We start from the raw sequence: 17,947 nt of genomic DNA on the forward strand, positions 1-17,947 counted from the left end.
AGGGCATTTAAGCAGACTTTCTTCCTGCACTTCAGAGACAATTTGTATTGGAAGAAACCATAACGTCTAATACTATGCTAAGTAACCTCAACTGTACATTTGTCAGTAGTTTTCTGAGTGTGTATCTAGATGTAGACTTGTCAGCATGACCTAGGGGCATGAGTGATGTGAGTCTTCTATTCAGTTTCTCTGAAAAGCAGTTCTTGCCTCTCATTAATGCACTTAATTGATAGAACAAAGATGTCCATGTACCTTTCGTACAAGAACATCATTTATTGTTTTTTGAGTATGTTTACCAGGTTGCATATGGCATACATACACCAATTATGACCTCATAATATTCGGTAAGTTAGCTCATTAAGCTCTTTTCCCCCTTATATCGCTTACAGAGATTTATTTAGTAACATGGAGAGCCTTCCCAAAATGATGACCTACAGAGATACTTGTCTCCGACACAAGTCTTGATATAATTTTCTGTAACTGAGGTTACTGACTAATATTCAGGGTGCTTCGAAAAGAATATACATATTCCAAAGTATTATTTTGTCCAAACTATCAATCGCTCCACCTCGGCTCAGCTATTGGAGGAACGAATACACAGTCTAGTTTATATTAATAGTCATTAGATGCCATTTGTCTTCTGTTTTGCTTGGTAACCATCATATGTTTAAAATGGCAACTCTGCAGAAGAAATCATTTTGGGTTCTCAAGTTTGCAAAGTGCAATTCCGTGATTACAGTGCACAGATGTTTCAGGTTGAGGTACCAAATTTATTCTCCAAATGGGTGGAACATTCACAGGTGGTATTTCTAGATACAGGATGTGTATGTAAAGGAAAGAGTCCTGGCTGCCCTCGTGTTCCTGAAGAAAATATTGCACAAATTCAAACTACTTTCCAATGTAGTCCTTCAAAATCAACTCATCATACCAGTCAGGAGTTACAGCTGCCTACTAAACAATTTGGCATGTTTTAAGACATCAGTTGGTTATGAAGCCATACAAGTTACAGCTGTTACAAGCTTTGTGTCCTGATGACAAACACAAATGAGTGGCATTTTGTAACAAGATTCTTGATGCTACTGACAATGATAACACTTTTGCACAAAGCATCATGTTCAGTGATGAAGTAACTTTCCATGTTAGTGATCAGGTAAACAAACGCAATGTTCAAATTTGGGCTCTACAGAAACCAAATGTACGAGATTCACCCAAAGTTAATTTGTTTTGTGTGATATCCTGATCATCTGTTTATGGCCCATTCTTCTTTGATGGAAACACGATTAATGGTCAGCAGTATCTCACTATGTTACAAAACTGGTTGTTTCTGAGGCTGCACGAAGACAACTGCATTTTTCAACAACACAGGACACCCCCTCACTGGAGTTGCCAAGTGTGTGAATATCTGGATAAAACTCTACTGAACCATTGGATTGGTTGTTAAGGAGCTGGTGACTTGGCATGTCTCAGCTCAGCTCCACGGTCACTGGATTTGACACCCTCTGACTTCTTCCTATGGGGTTTCTTCAAAGACAACGTTTACGTACCACCACAAGCACAGAACCTAGGAGAGTTGAAGAACCGGATTTGTACTGACATAACATCAATTATGAAGGATGTGCTTGCTGGAGTATGGGAGGAATTTGAGTATAGATGTCATATTTTTCATGTCACTGATGGAGGAAATATTGAAAATCTGTAATCTGAGCTTGAGAGGTTTGTAAATGGGTGTGTAAAGTTTCGTATTTGTATGTCTTAAAGTTTAATAAGTATATGCATTCAAATTACATATATTCTTTTTGAAACACCCTGTATAATCCCTTGAATAAGAAAAAAAATGTTTTTACATGTCATTTCATAAGGTTGCCTGTTTGAACTACTTCCAGGGTCAACAGAAAGTTGATTTTCAGTATTTCCTTCTGTGACTGAATTAAACATTTGAAATGCTGTCATACTCTGCTTACTAAGAAGTATAAGCTTAAATTAAAGTTTTAAAACTACACTCCTGGAAATTGAAATAAGAACACCGTGAATTCATTGTCCCAGGAAGAGGAAACTTTATTGACACATTCCTGGGGTCAGATACATCACATGATCACACTGACAGAACCACAGGCACATAGACATAGGCAACAGAGCATGCACAATATCGGCACTAGTACAGTGTATATCCACCTTTCGCAGCAATGCAGGCTGCTATTCTCCCATGGAGACGATCGTAGAGATGCTGGATGTAGTCCTGTGGAACGGCTTGCCATGCCATTTCCACCTGGCGCCTCAGTTGGACCAGCGTTCGTGCTGGACGTGCAGACCGCGTGAAACTACGCTTCATCCAGTCCCAAACATGCTCAATGGGGGACAGATCCGCAGATCTTGCTGGCCAGGGTAGTTGACTTACACCTTCTAGAGCACGTTGGGTGGCACGGGATACATGCGGACGTGCATTGTCCTGTTGGAACAGCAAGTTCCCTTGCCGGTCTAGGAATGGTAGAACGATGGGTTCGATGACGGTTTGGATGTACCGTGCACTATTCAGTGTCCCCTCGACGATCACCAGAGGTGTATGGCCAGTGTAGGAGATCGCTCCCCACACCATGATGCCGGGTTTTGGCCCTGTGTGCCTCGGTCGTATGCAGTCCTGATTGTGGCGCTCACCTGCACGGCGCTAAACATGCATACGACCATCATTGGCACCAAGGCAGAAGCGACTCTCATCGCTGAAGACGACACGTCTCCATTCGTCCCTCCATTCACGCCTGTCGCAACACCACTGGAGGCGGGCTGCATGATGTTGGGGCGTGAACAGAAGACGGCCTAATGGTGTGCAGGAGCGTAGCCCAGCTTGATGGAGAGGGTTGCGAATGGTCCTCGCCGATACCCCAGGAGCAACAGTGTTCCTAATTTGCTGGGAAGTGGCGGTGCGGTCCCCTACGGCACTGCGTAGGATCCTACGGTCTTGGCGTGCATCCGTGCGTCGCTGCGGTCCGGTCCCAGGTCGACGGGCACGTGCACCTTCCGCCGACCACTGGCGACAACATCGATGTACTGTGGAGATCTCACGCCCCACGTGTTGAGCAATTCGGCGGTACATCCACCCGGCCTCCCGCATGCCCACTATACGCCCTCGCTCAAAGTCCGTCAACTGCACATACGGTTCACGTCCACGCTGTCGCGGCATGCTACCAGTGTTGAAGACTGCGATGGAAATCCATATGCCACGGCAAACTGGCTGACACTGACGGCGGCGGTGCACAAATGCTGCGCAGCCAGCGCCATTCGACGGCCAACACCGCGGTTCCTGGTGTGTCCACTGTGCCGTGCGTGTGATCATTGCTTGTACAGCCCTCTCGCAGTGTCCGGAGCAAGTATGGTGGGTCTGACACACCGGTGTCAATGTGTTCTTTTTTCCATTTCCAGGAGTGTATTAGTCAAGTATTAAACATAGAAACGGTGTTAACATAACAAGTCAGCATAACTCACAGCACGCAAATTACCCAGATTGTATCCACCCATTATTTGAGAATAGAGACATCTGACATACCCCCCACACAATAATTAAAGTAAAAGAGTAATAACAATGTAGGAAAAGATGGTTTGCTACTTATCATAAAGAAGACACGTAAAGTTGCAGAGAGGCACAATTAAAAGACACACAAAGTTTTTGGTCACAGCCTTCAGCAGCAAAAGAGAAACACATACATTGATACATGCCTCTCTCTCTCTCTCTCTCTCTCTCTCTCTCTCTCTCTCTCTCTCTCTCTCTCTCACACACACACACACACACACACACACACACACACACACACACACACACACACACATTGTTGCCAACTCTTGAAGCATGGGTCAGAGTGGCATTCTACAGAAACAAGCGATACAAAGTGTAAAATAAATAACTGGTCATTTTACAGATGCCTCTCCAGAGGCCTAGTGATTCTTATATTCTCATGCCAATATATGTACTCCTTAATCGCATTTGTCATTAATAACTATCTCAGCAGTTCACAGCCACTGGAAGTAGAAATACTAGAAGTGAAAAGAAGTTCCATATAGATGTTGTTGTTGTTGTTGTTGTTGTCGTCTTCAGTCCTGAGTCTGGTTTGATGCAGCTCTCCATGCAAGCTTCTTCATCTTCCAGTACTTACTGCAACCTACATCCTTCTGAATCTGCTTAGTGTATTCATCTCTTGGTCCCCCTCTACAATTTTTACCCTCCACGCTGCCCTCCAATGCTAAATTTGTGATCCCTTGATGTCATATAGATACAGGTATGCATTCTTGTCCATGGTTCAGAATGGAGTTTTATATTCTGTTGCAAGAATATGTAACAAACTGCCAGTGGATATCATGTAGGAAATTGAAAATCTCTGGATATTTAACCATAAAGTAAAAGGTTGGAATATCACCAATATCAGGAAAAGGATAGATTGCTACTCACTGTAAGAATGACCCCTTGAGCTGCAGACAGGCACAACGGAAAGAATTCATTACCCATTCCCCCTATAGTTCATGAGAATACAGCTACTTGTAATATAAATACTTCATAACTCTAGTATTTGTATTAGCCAATATGTAGACAGCTGATAGCATTCTGCGTGGAATTACAAAATGTCTTTATTGAAATATTGGATAAAAACAGTAACTGAAAGATGTATGAAAAGGGTCAGAGGCTTTTTTCCTTCCAAAGCAGCTTGTAACTGTTTCTCTTCCAACATAAATATATAAAATAATCTGAAGCTAATTACCATAATTATCAGTTTGAGTAGGTTAGCACTTGTCATAATTTTTTTTCAGTGTACTTTACAGAAGCATCCAGCAGTTGTTGTGTCTGTCTGATAGTCCACATATCACAAGGCTCTCCTTCATGATGGGATTTACATAACACAACATGTGAATGAATGAGTTTATGCAGTTACTATTTATTTGAGGGTAAAAGCATTTGAGTTTACTATTTTGTGTTGCACAGTTTCTTTTATGTATATATTTAAGGTTTGTTTATAGCTTATTTGACAAAGTTGATACTTATCTCTAACTAAAGTCTCTGGAACTTCTCTCTATATTTTCCAGATTCTGAACATTGTCTCCATCCATTGCTTCAGTTTATAAAACAAGTTAGTTTTTAATACATTTCTGTTTCGTAAATACACTCTAGTATGGAAAATACATAGCACCACAAAGCAATTATCCAAATGGGGCAGAAATTGGATGTGCATGTACAGACAAGAAATGAATACAATTTCAGAAAAATTGGATGATTTATTTCATTCAAGGGAAGAGCTTCACAAATTGACCAAGTCAACAATGCGATGCTTCACCTCTGGCCCTAATCCAAGCAGTTGTTTGGCATGACATGGATAGACAGAGTTGTTGGATGTCCTGATGAGGTATATTGTGCCAAATTCTGATCAGCCGGTGTGTTAGACCATCAAAATCCCGAGCTGGTTGCGTGTCCCTACCCATATTACTCGAAAAGTTCTCAATTGGGGAGAGATGTGGCTACCTTGGTGGCCAAGGTAGTGTTTGAGCAAGATAGTTCCTATTTACAGAGGGCTAGAGTTTCTTCTGATTGTCTTCATGCTTGCCAAACCCTACCTTGGCAAGCAAGGTAGCCATATCTCTCCCCTATTGAGAACGTTTGGAGCATTATGGGCAGAGACCTCCAACCAGCTCAGGATCTAATACACCAATTGGACAGAATTTGGCACATATCTCAGGAGGACATCCAGCAACTCTATCAATCAATGTGATCTGAATAACTGCTTACATAAGGGCCAGAGGTGGACCAATGCATTATTGATGCAGTTGCATTTGCATGAATGTGTGTGTGTGTGTGTGTGTGTGTGTGTGTGTGTGTGTGTGTGTGTGTGTGTTTAGTCTATTTCAAAAGAAAGCCTTCTGGCTGAAAGCTTACATGTTTAATAGTCTTTGTGTTGTGCCTGTCTGCGACTCATCATCTCCACTATATGGTGAGTAGCAGGCTATCCTTTTCATAATATTGTCATTATTTCATCCTGGATTTTCAAGTGCAATTTCCTTTGATACGGTTCACTGCTTTCTGTGCCACATTAAAGTTGAGTGATGGATACTGTACCAGTATTTATGAATGCTGCTGCTGTTTTCAAACTGGGATTGATGGCTGACAAAAAAATTTCATAAGGCAGTAAATGTCCTGTGAGACTGTCAGTATACTAGCAATTTAAAGAGCTGTCTACAGGAATTTGTAGAGTGCACACCACATTTTATACTTATTACATGGTTCTGTTCATTGAGCACATTTTCCTGTGTTTCCCCAGACTGGCTACCTTGGTGGCCAAGGTAGCATTTGTCAAACATGAAAACAAGCAGTAGAAACTGTGTGTAGCAGGACATTATCTTTCTGAAATGGCAAGATAGACACTGTATGAAAATAGGAAACGTAAGTCTACATTTTGCATTTCCTTCTAAAAGTCATAATATTACCCATTATAGAGTAACGGAAATTATAAATTTAAGATGATCTGCAACATGTGACTTTCAGTTCTTATTCTTATCAATACAAACACATAAGAATTTAGAATATTCTGTCTCATTTATTCGTCTTCCATCGTTTGTTATTTGTAATGGTCAGAGAGATGACTTGTGTGGAAGGAAAACAAAATCAGAAATTCTTGGGTAAAGTGAATTTACTGGCAGAGTTTGGGAAGTCTCATGGAATTCTGAGAGCTCTTTAGGTAGTTGGACTGTATGTTGGTGGAAATAAATGTTCTGAGTCATTTTGTAAAAAATCACTCTGAGATTCTGCATTTGGGTAAGAGACAGTACAGTAAATTTTCCAAGTTTCAGTTTCTGTTTACTATTTTCAATGCAAAGTAGCACTTTGCCAAAATTGTTTCAGTGTCATGTTTCATGTTAACAAAGAACATAGTGTAAACAGCATCCAATTTGAAATATGATGTGTCATTGCTTTCAAAGTCTATTGCTATTACATTCCAGTGATGACCTTACATTTGCTGAGTTTATTAATGAAATATTATGCATTCCTTTGTTAGATAGGATAAAACACTGTTACCTCTTTCCACATCCCCCACTTTCATTTCCCCTGCTGTGGGGGGTGGGGGGGGGGTCGGAGTGGGGGATACAGTTTGTACAACCTCAATGATGATAATATAGAGGAATGGATTGGGAGGAGGTGATAGGGCAGAGGAAGGGAACACTATTGGGTAGCTATGTTGCAGGGATAATTTCCATCTGCACAGTTCAGAAAAACTGGTGCTGAGGGGGGACGGGATCGACATTGCTGGTTTATGAAGCAGCCGTTGAATTTGAGCATGTTGTACTCAGTTACTCAGTAGCATGTTCCGCCAGTGGGTGGTCAACTCTGGTCTTGGCCACAGTTTGGCCTTCATTTTGATGGATAGCTGGTTGATGGTCATGTGCACTTAAAAATGCTGTGTGGAAATTCCAGCAGTGCCGTACATGACATGGCTGCTTTCACAAATGGCCCTGCCTCTGATCAGCTAAGATAATCCTGTGACAGGACTGCAGTAGGATGTGCTGAGTGGGTGAATTGGGTAGGTCTTGCACCTGACTCTTCCACAGACAGGCACTATGCCCAAACCAAGTTCACAGACACAGTGCCAATGGCCTCCTCATCAGTCAATATAATCCTTGACTGGAGGAATTGAACCATGTCATTTTCCAGCGCTCGCACCATTTAGCAGCATCATGAATGTATATAACAGCAAATGACAATGACATATAAATGTGTCAGCTTGTGTAAAGTAGACATGGTTTAAAGCCAAAACATAATGACCTAAGGCAGAGATTGCAATAGTGGAAATAAAAAGTTTAACTGTCACTGGCATAAGCATGATGTCGTTCAAGAAACCCCACCATAGTGTTCATGAATTTTAATGACTATGAGACTGAGTATCTCTCTAAACCTTCCAACACCTCTATGTACAAGTATTACAGACATAATCCCATCACATAATTCCAACAGGACCTCCAGCAGCTCATCATGGCTTTGGTCCATCCCAAAACATGACACCTCAATGCATCTCCCTCCTCACGCCACCAATCCCTCACCCACCCTTCTTTGACCTTCTCCCCAAACGCAGCAAACCCAACCCTTTAGCTCTCCCTGCTGGACATTGCATTGTAGCTGGGTACAATTCTCCCACAGAAGAAACCTCTGACTTTGTTGATGAACACCTCCAAAAAAATGTCTGTAACCTTTCACTCTACACTCAAGATGCTAGTCACTTCCTTCACCACATTTCCACAGCTCCTGCCATGTTGCCTCCAGTCTCTTTGTTGGTCACAGTGTGTGCAGTGTCCTTATACACCATCATACCCTATGGCCATGGCTTTGCAGCCATGGAACACTGCCTTTCACAACATCGACTTGATACAATAACCACCACTTCTTTCCCAATCCTCCTAGCCAACCACTTCCTGAGCCCATAATTATTTTACTTTTAAAGCCCAAATCTGTAAGCAAATACATTGTTCTGTTATTAGTACTTTCATTGCATCGTCTTATGCCATCCAATTTATAGGCCATCAGGATTAATCCTTCCTGTCCAAGCAACACCCTAAATCTCTTGTATGGCTCGGATTCATTGATGACATTTTGATTATCTGGAATCATGGCAGGGGTAACCTTTGCACTTTCCTCCATAACATCTACACCTACTCCTAAATTTGCTTCATCTTCTCAACTCAATGAATCACCTTACTATATGTCAATCTCTACCTCCTAAATTATTCTACAAACACATCTGTTCATATCATCTTCTTATTGTTGTGGTCTTCAGTCCTGAGACTGGTTTGATGCAGCTCTCCATGCTACTCTACACTGTGCCAGCTTCTTCATTTCCCAGTACCTACTGCAGACGACGTCCTTCTGAATCTGCTTAGTGTATTCATCTCTTGGTCTCCCTCTTCGATTTGTACCCTCCACACTGCCCTCCAATACTAAATTGGTCATCCCTCAATGACTCAGAACATGTCCTACCAACCAGTCCCTTCTTCTAGTCAAGTTGTGCCACAAGCTCCTCTTCTCCCCAATTCTATTCAATACTTCCTCATTAGTTATGTGATCTACCCATCTAATCTTCAGCATTCTTCTGTAGCACCACATTTCAAAAGCTTATATTCTCTTTATGTCTAAACTATTTATCATCCACGTTTCACTTCAATAGCTACACTCCATACAAATACTTTCAGAAACGACTTCCTAACATTTAAATCTATACTCGATGTTAACAAATTTTTCGTCTTCAGAAACGCTTTCATGGCCATTGCCAGTCTACATTTTATATCCACTCTACTTTGACCATAATCAGTTATTTTGTTCCCCAAATAGCAAAACTCATTTACTACTTTAAGTGTCTCATTTCCTTATCTAATTCCCTCAGCATCACCTGACTTAATTCGACTACATTCCATTATCCTCGTTTTGCTTTTGTTGATGTTCATCTTATACTCCCCTTTCAAGACACTGTCCATTCCGTTCAACTGCTCTTCCAAGTCCTTTGCTGTCTCTGACAGAATTACAATGTCATTGGTGAACATTAAAGCTTTTATTTCTTCTCTATGGATTTTAATACCTACTCCAAACTTTTCTTTTGTTTGCTTTACTGCTTGCTCAATATACAGATTGAAAAACATTGGGGATAGGCTACAACCCTGTCTCACTCCCTTCCCAACCACTGCTTCCCTTTCATACCCCTTGACTCTTATAACTGCCATTTCGTTTCTGTACAAATTGTAAATAGCCTTTCGCTCCCTGTATTTTACCCCTGCCACCTTTAGAATTTGAAAGAGAGTATTCCAGTCAACATGAGTATTCCAGTCAACATGAGTATTCCAGTCAACATGTCAAAAGCTTTCTCTAAGTCTACATACGCTAGAAATGTAGGTTTGCCCTTCCTTAATCTTTCTTCTAAGATAAGTCGTAGGGTCAGTATTGCCTCACATGTTTCAACATTTCTACTGAATCCAAACTGATCTTCCCCGAGGTCGGCTTCTATCAGTTTTTCCATGCGTCTGTAATGAATTTGCATTAGTGTTTTGCAGCTGTGACTTATTAAACTGATGGTTCAGTAATTTTCAAATCTGTCAACACCTGCTTTCTTTGGGATTGGAATTATTATATTTTTCTTGAAGTCTGAGGGTATTTTGCCTGTCTCATACATCTTGCTCACCAGATAGTATAGTTTTGTCAGGACTGGCTCTCCCGAGGCTGTCAGTAGTTCTAATAGAATGTTGTCTACTCCGGTGGCCTTGTTTCGACTCAGGTCTTTCAGTGCTCTGTCAAACTCTTCACGCAGTATCATATCTCCCATTTCATCTTCATCTACTTCCGCTTCCATTTCCATAATATGGTCTTCAAGTACATCACCCTTGTATAGACCCTCTGTATACTCCTTCCACCTTTCTGCTTTCCCTTCTTTGCTTAGAACTGGGTTTCCATCAAAGTTCTTGCTATTCATGCAAGTGGTTCTCCTTTCTCCAAAGGTCTCCTTAATTTTCCTGTAGGCAGAATCTATCTTACTCCTAGTGAGATAAGGCTCTACATCCTTACATTTGTCCTCTAGCCATCGCTGCTTAGCTATTTTGCACTTCCTGTCGATCTCATTTTTGAGACGTTTTAATTCCTTTTTGCCTGCTTCATTTATTTTTATGTTTTCTCCTTTCATCAATTAAATTCAATATTTCTTCTGTTACCCAAGGGTTTCTTCTAGCCCTCATCTTTTTACCTATTTGATCTTCTGCTGCCTTCACTATTTCATCCCCCAAAGCTACCCATTCTTCTTCTACTGTATTTCTTTCCCCCATTCCTGTCAGTTGTTCCCTTATGCTCTTCCTGAAACTCTCTACAACCTCTGGTTCTTTCAGTTTATCCAGGTCCCATCTCCTTAAATTCCCACCGTTTTGCAGTTTCTTCAGTTTTAATCTACAGTTCATAACCAAAAGATTGTGGTAAGAGTCCACATCTGCCCCTAGAAATGTCTTACAATTTAAAACCTGGTTCCTAAATCTCTGTCTTACCATTTTCTAATCTATCTGATATCTTCTAGTATCTCCAGGGTTCTTCCATGTATACAACCTTCTTTCATGCTTCTTGAACCAAGTGTTAGTTATGGTTAAGTTATGCTCTGTGCAAAATTCTAACACGCGGCTTCCTCTTTCATTTCTTAACCCCAATCCATATTCACCTACTATGTTTCCTTCTCTCCCTTTTCCTACTCTCGGATTTCCAGTCACCCATGACTATTTTAAAATTTTCGTCTCCCTTCACTACCTGAATAATTTCTTTTATCTCATCATACATTACATCAATTTCTTCGTGATCTGCAGAGCTAGTTGGCATATAAACTTGTACTACTGTAGTAGGCATGGGCTTCATGTCTATCTTGACCACAATAATGTGTCCACTTTGCTGTTTGTAGTAGCTTACCCATACTCCTATTTTTTTATTCATTATTAAACCTACTACTGCATTACCCCTATTTGATTCTGTGTTTATAACCCTGTAGTCACCTGACCAAAAGTCTTGTTCTTCCTGCCACCAAACTTCACTAATTCCCACTATATCTAACTTTAACCTATCCATTTCCGTTTTTAACTTTTCTAACCTACCTGCCCGATTAAGGGGTCTGACATTCCACACTCTGATCTGTAGAACGCCAGTTTTCTTTCTCCTGATAACGACGTCCTCTTGAGTAGTCCCCGCCTGGAGGTCCGAATGGGGGACTCCGGAATATTTTACCTAAGAGAACGCCATCATCATTAAATCATACAGTAAAGCTGCATTCCCTCGGGAAAAATTACAGCTGTAGTTTCCCCTTGCTTTCAGCTGTTCGCAGTACTAGAACAGCAGGGCCATTTTGGTTAGCATTACAAGGGTAGATCAGTCAATCGAGACTGTTGCCCCTGCAACTACTGAAAAGGCTGCTGCCCCTCTTCAGGAACCACATGTTTGTCTGGCCTCTCAACAGATACCCCTCCGTTGTGGTTGCACCTACGGTATGGCTATCTGTATCGTTGAGGCACGCAAGCCTCCCCACCAAAATACATGGTTGGGGGGGGGGGGCTGTTCATATCAGGTGCACCAATTTTCATTTTGTCGGTTGTCACCCATTCCATGTCATAAAGTGTCTTCCTCACACTTTCACCATGAATGATCACCACATTTGCAGTGGAGAGCAGATACTGTTGAAATATATTGATAACCTTACCAGCCTTTACTGGCACACAGTATCCTGTCCTTCTCATTCACAAACAGATCTACCTTACGATCTCCTCTTCTAAAACCAGTAAACCTGTTAAGCAGCCACTGACCAGCACTCCTCTGATCACCAAGCATCATTCTCGCCTTGAAAAGCTCAACCACTTCCTTCACCAGTGCTTCAGTTACCTCTAATCATGCCCTAAGATAGGGATGTCGAACCCTGATCACCCATAGTTATGTCCTGCCTCCCATCCAACCTTGAAATTCCTTGTCCATTCCTACTCCAATCATATCCCCAGTCCAGCACCAGATGGGTCATCCCCTTGTGCTTGATCCAGGTGGAAGACCTTTCCCATACACCCACCCACCACCTTCTACCACAATATAGTCCCAGATATTTCATTTCCCATAAAAGGCAGGGCCATGTGTGAATGCAGCCAGCTTCAATTATTGTGCAGCATTCTGTTCAGGCATGACAAGTAAACAACTGTCTCCTCATACAAATGTCCACCACCAATCTGTGGCAAATCACAAACTTGATCATCCAGTTGCCAAACAAACTGCGCACCACAACACAAATGACTGCTCCACTTGTGAGCCGTTTGGATAATCCCTTCCAAATACAGTATCTATGAACTTCACAGGTGGAAACTCTCTTTCCAGCATATCCCTGCTCTTGCAATCCTCCTGGTCCAATCCACCCCTGTCCCTTTCTTTTTCCTTCCCTTTCTCCTCCTTCAGCTCTACCTTGGTCTTTCTTTCTCCTCCCTTCTACTCCCTTTTAACCCCCAGTTCCCAGTCTTGCTGCATCCACAGATGTGAGTGTTTGCATGTCTGTGTGTGAATCTTGATATGTCTACTTTTGCTAGAGAAAAAGCTAGAGCTAGAAAGCTAATGTAAATACCATATTCTGTTGAGTGTTTCTTTGTACCACACATCAGTGTCATTTATGTAACTACTTTAACTACTTACATTTCTACTCTTGCTTCCTTCCATCATAGTGTTATTTATGTGCCTATCTACTAACCACTCAGTGGCTCAACTATACATTGAGTCATTACCCTTATTCTTCCCAGTAATTAACTTTTGATGAGTTGCAAATTTGTTGTGCAATAGTAGAGAGATTTTTAGTGTACTAGATTCACAAATTGTGTGTATTTGCTCCACCATTTCACAAAAAATTGTGCTTCATCATGGAGGGAAGTTTCTCACAAAACTATTCTTTTTCATATGCTGTGGCATTCATGTATCAAGTTCACATTGACTACCTTTGTCCTTTGGAGATCAGATCTTGTAGCAACTGCAAATCATAAGATTTCTGCTTCAGTCATTTTCCATAAGGCCTTCCAAATGATCGGTTGCTCTGTTTATTGACAGCCATGGATTACATACGGTATAAAACTTGTTCACATGAGATTGATTGTTTCCATCATTGTAAGAGGCCAATGAATTTCCAATTACTGAGTCACGCTGTCCTCAAAACTGAACATACATTGCCAAGTGGAAATGGCACACGGGACATCTGAGAAAAAAATTCCTTGTGATGTATTGTTGCAACGTTATTTGACTGTTGGGAGCAAAATTTAAGTGCAATATAATCCCATCAGTGCCTGTCACTATCTTTACTAATTGCTGCACTCAAGTGGAAGTAACTGGAAATTCTTGGTCTGACCATGTAGTGTTGCAGTTTTGTATGAAGAATGTACAACTGTGCTACAGTGGTGAAGCCACTTGAACCATTTATGAAACCTCTGTATTTTTGTACAGTGGCAAGCTAATCTAACATATAGACTGAGCTTTTGTCCGCCTGTTTCCATTTCAAAGATTAGTCAGTCATCAAAGACACCATCTGGATCCATGATAATTTTATATTTATGCTGTTGGTATCCAAGCAGAAACATTTGTTTCATTCACATTAGGCGCAGAAAGAGTTTTTGCACAATCAAGTGTTTTTGCTTTTTATAACTTGTTTTAAAAAGGTTCACATGCTAATTTTCAAATTTCAGAAAATACGTTTCTTAGTCCGACCAACTGGTGACTGGGGCCCAGCACATTGCCGTGCAAGCAACCCTCCAACATATGAGAGTGTGAGGAACACTATTGTTTTGGTCAATGGCCTTCCTGTGATAAGAGAATCTGCTTCAGCTGCTGCTCCCGGACATGACCCATCAGATCCTTTAGCGGACAATCGTCTCTGAGAGTGGGCCCCACCCGGGCCAGCACCGCAGCCCGGGCCTAGTATCCTCAAGAAAACAGCTGTATCAGGTGTGAGAGAAGCGGCTGAAGCCCATCCAGTATAGTGATAAAATTAAGTACACCAGGAGAACTACAAATGTTTAATCTTTCCCCATTATGGGATACCGAGATTATTATGTCTCACTTAATAAGTGGGATAACATTAAAGAGAAAAGACATACATCATATGATGAAATATTTGTGTATTTTTGGGATTTGTTTGAGGTACAGAAGGGAAGTAAAGAGTTTTCTTTTCTGTCCCTCTAACAGTCAGAGCCATAAACATTTTTTTATTTATTATTCCACTTCCTAACCATTGTGGACATAATATTGAATTTATATTTTTACAGCTGCTGGAAATAGATGTTTGAATTGACAGAGTTGACCGATTGTTGTTATCTTCAAGATATTTATGTGTGGCCTCATTATAAGACTTGTAAAAGTGAACAATGTTCCAGTATTGACTCCTTCAGTGTGCCTATGTGCACACATATTGTGGGAGCTGAAAACAAATCAGGAATTACATGTAAAGTGTTGCAGAGTGGTTAATTTCTGTGGTGATATGTGATAATATGAGGTGTCACGTATACCTCCTCCTAGTACACTAAATGTGGATCCAGCAGGTCTGTGTACTACACATTAAGTGGGTGTTAGGTGCTACTGTAGGATAACAAGGGGGCTTATTCAACACTACAGTAAGAACCTGAAAGGTTCTTTCATCAAAGATGAAACATTAAGAAAGCTCCATGAAGAAATTGTGGATCATATTTTGAGAGCTATCATCTTTCAGCTTCTTCTGGGGTCAGGCAATGACTTTCAGCCATTACAAACACCACAATACTGGAAATATGGAGATAAATATGGTTTGTCATTGCAGACAGTTTCTATTAAAAGAAAACAATATAAGGGTATCAGTGCAGTTAGTAAATAGCAGTGCAGTGACTGACAAGCTCTGGAAAAGTTTTACAAGTGATCTTAATTTGCATCAGTTAGTAAGTACCCTGTAGATTTACAAGGTACAATTTGTCAAATAGAAACCACTGTCCCATACCAAATAGAAAAAAATAATCCTATCCCTCTAGGCACAAGTGCTACATATTTGGTACGAAGATAGAGAAGTGATTCATTAGTGAATCAATTAACTGTGCTGTGATCAAATCATCTCATTATCGAAGTTAAAAGAGAAAGTAGAAAGAACACAATTATTTACACTGCTCATAATAAATTAAGGATAAGGTGACTTAAGATATTCTAGGAGAAAGTATAGATTTATATGTAGACCTTCACTGTAAAAACTGGAATCGAGTAATTAATGTGTTAAACTACAAAAAATTTTATGGAGTTGTTGCTAAACAAAAGATTAAGGAGTTTATAGGAATGGGTGGAAAGGCTAGCATTGTTATCAGCTGTAGGATCAAATAGATGATTGTTGAAGTTATCAAACATATATGTATATATATATATATATAGCCTTTTATTTTGTGTGAATCAGATGGTCTGTAATAATAAATTATTGTTGACATGGAGGAAACCAAAATACATAGGAACATTAACACTGGAGATTTACGAGCAAGAACAAGTTAAACAAAAAAATCTATATTTGTCATTTATAATAAACAGCAGTGAAGAGCTGAATGTAAATATGAACCCATTTATATGAAAAAGTTACTAGTTTTATCCCTGTAACAGATAACTGTCAGAGGATTTCATAGATATTGGTACAGATTTTTATAGATAACTGTGTTATCATTTCAAATATTCTGTATGTTATTTAGAGAAATAAATTTATTGTTTTTGTTACTGTAAAACTTTCAGTTTGACCCATGCCAATAAATATATATACTTTACATAAAATTACAAGGACAGTAAGTTTTGACTAGATCAAGTTAATTTATGAGATTCTTGGTGGTAATCATTATTATAAAGAAAAAAAAAGTGCAATGTTATTTTCTGATGTATTTGTTATGATGTGAATGAAATTGTGGAACATCTGTTTCTTTTCTGTGGAGTACAGTTGTGTGAGTGGTGCACACATGAGTATATTTACTAGCATAAATGTAGAGCTAATGAAAGTTATATTTCACCATTCCAATTTGGAAAAAATATTTAATACAGATTCTCCTATTGTTGGTACACTGCAGTGGAAAAAGATATCAATATAAACAAATGACACAGACTTTTTAATGACAAAAGAATATAAGGTTACCTTTAATGAGAATAGAGCTGCTTTCCTTCAACAGCAAAGGATTACATCATATTTAATCCTGACGCTTGTTGTATAATTTTCTTAGTACTTTATTTTATAGCCATATTGAGGCAAAAAGTAGCTCAGTTGCCTGCTGATAACTAGCACAGGTGTTGTTGTATTGTACATTTTGTCAGATGATGGAATTTTGTTGCTCAAAGCACATACTAAAAGAAGATTAAAAGAGTCACTTTAAACTGAAATTTTTTTGTTGCAGAGCTACATGTAAAAAGTCTTTTTTTGAAACACAATTTTGCATGTGAGTTTTTTCCCTTTGATGTGGAATTGTAATACCTAATTGTGAGGTAGGCAAAAAAGGGAGCTAATTAAAAATGTAACAGTTATGTACTTGTTGCTCATATTTGAGAGATAATCTTCCTCTCATACGTCGACTGTTTCTTCTGTCATGCAGTTTACTTCAGAATTACCCAGGGCAGACTGTCATGTGAAGTATTGCTGTATTATAGAGCTCTTATAAGGACACCTGTAGTAACGTAGCAGATGAGTGAAGCACAAAAAATACCTAGCTCTAAAAGCCTTGTGTGTGATCCAGAACTAGAATAGAATAGAAGGGCATTGTAATTATTCTTTTATTTTTTAAATTTCTGTGTAAGGGAGTATATACTAATTGTAATCAAACCAATCTGTTTAAACCTACCATTGGGGTGTAGATTTTGATATAAGCTACTTAAACTAGCAGTCATCTTTAAGAGCTTTAGAGACTTGATTTATAATATATGCCATTTCAATATCACATTCATTTAAATGGTGCTGAAGTCCTGAGAGCTAAAAAATGTTCCTTTTTTGTACTCTCAAATTTTTTTCAGTTTGACAGGAAATGTGCTGAAAACTTCATAGTTAGTGTACAATGTGAACACTACTACTGCTTCTGTTTGTCTAGCTCTACAATCCTCTAGCTTTTCTGACAGCAGAGGTTTCAGTGGGTTCAACATCACTTGCACTGATTTTTATACATTCCAAGCTGACAGTTTACTGCAAGTTATTATTAAATGCTACACAGTTAAAAGTACAGTTACATATACACTTCTTATCACATTTTACAGAAAATCAAATTTTTTGACTTTTTCCTTAGTTAAAGTATTCCAATAGGAGATCTGAGTGCAAATAACTGACCTTGGAAAGAACCATCTGACTAAATTTAAGATACTGCAGAAAAAAATGTGCAGGTTTTCCACTGCAGTAGTACTTTTGTGGAAAGATAAATCTGTGTGAGACAGTGTCTCAGTTGC

The 17,947-nt window shown here is 39.8% G+C and overlaps 1 protein-coding gene across 1 annotated transcript in view; it reads left to right on the forward strand.

Annotated features, from left to right (window-relative positions):
* LOC126282289 (mucin-5AC-like) overlaps positions 1–16,252 on the forward strand; it is a 758,596-nt gene extending 742,344 nt beyond the window's left edge. The window contains exon 13 of the mRNA XM_049981941.1: positions 14,224–16,252. Within this exon, the coding sequence (XP_049837898.1) occupies positions 14,224–14,415 (192 nt within the window). The 3' untranslated portion in view covers positions 14,416–16,252. The remainder of the gene's footprint in view (positions 1–14,223) is intronic.
* The last annotated feature ends 1,695 nt before the right edge of the window (positions 16,253–17,947 follow it).

This window comes from Schistocerca gregaria, chromosome 7 (assembly GCF_023897955.1).
Source record: "Schistocerca gregaria isolate iqSchGreg1 chromosome 7, iqSchGreg1.2, whole genome shotgun sequence".
NCBI classification, from domain to species: domain Eukaryota; kingdom Metazoa; phylum Arthropoda; class Insecta; order Orthoptera; family Acrididae; genus Schistocerca; species Schistocerca gregaria.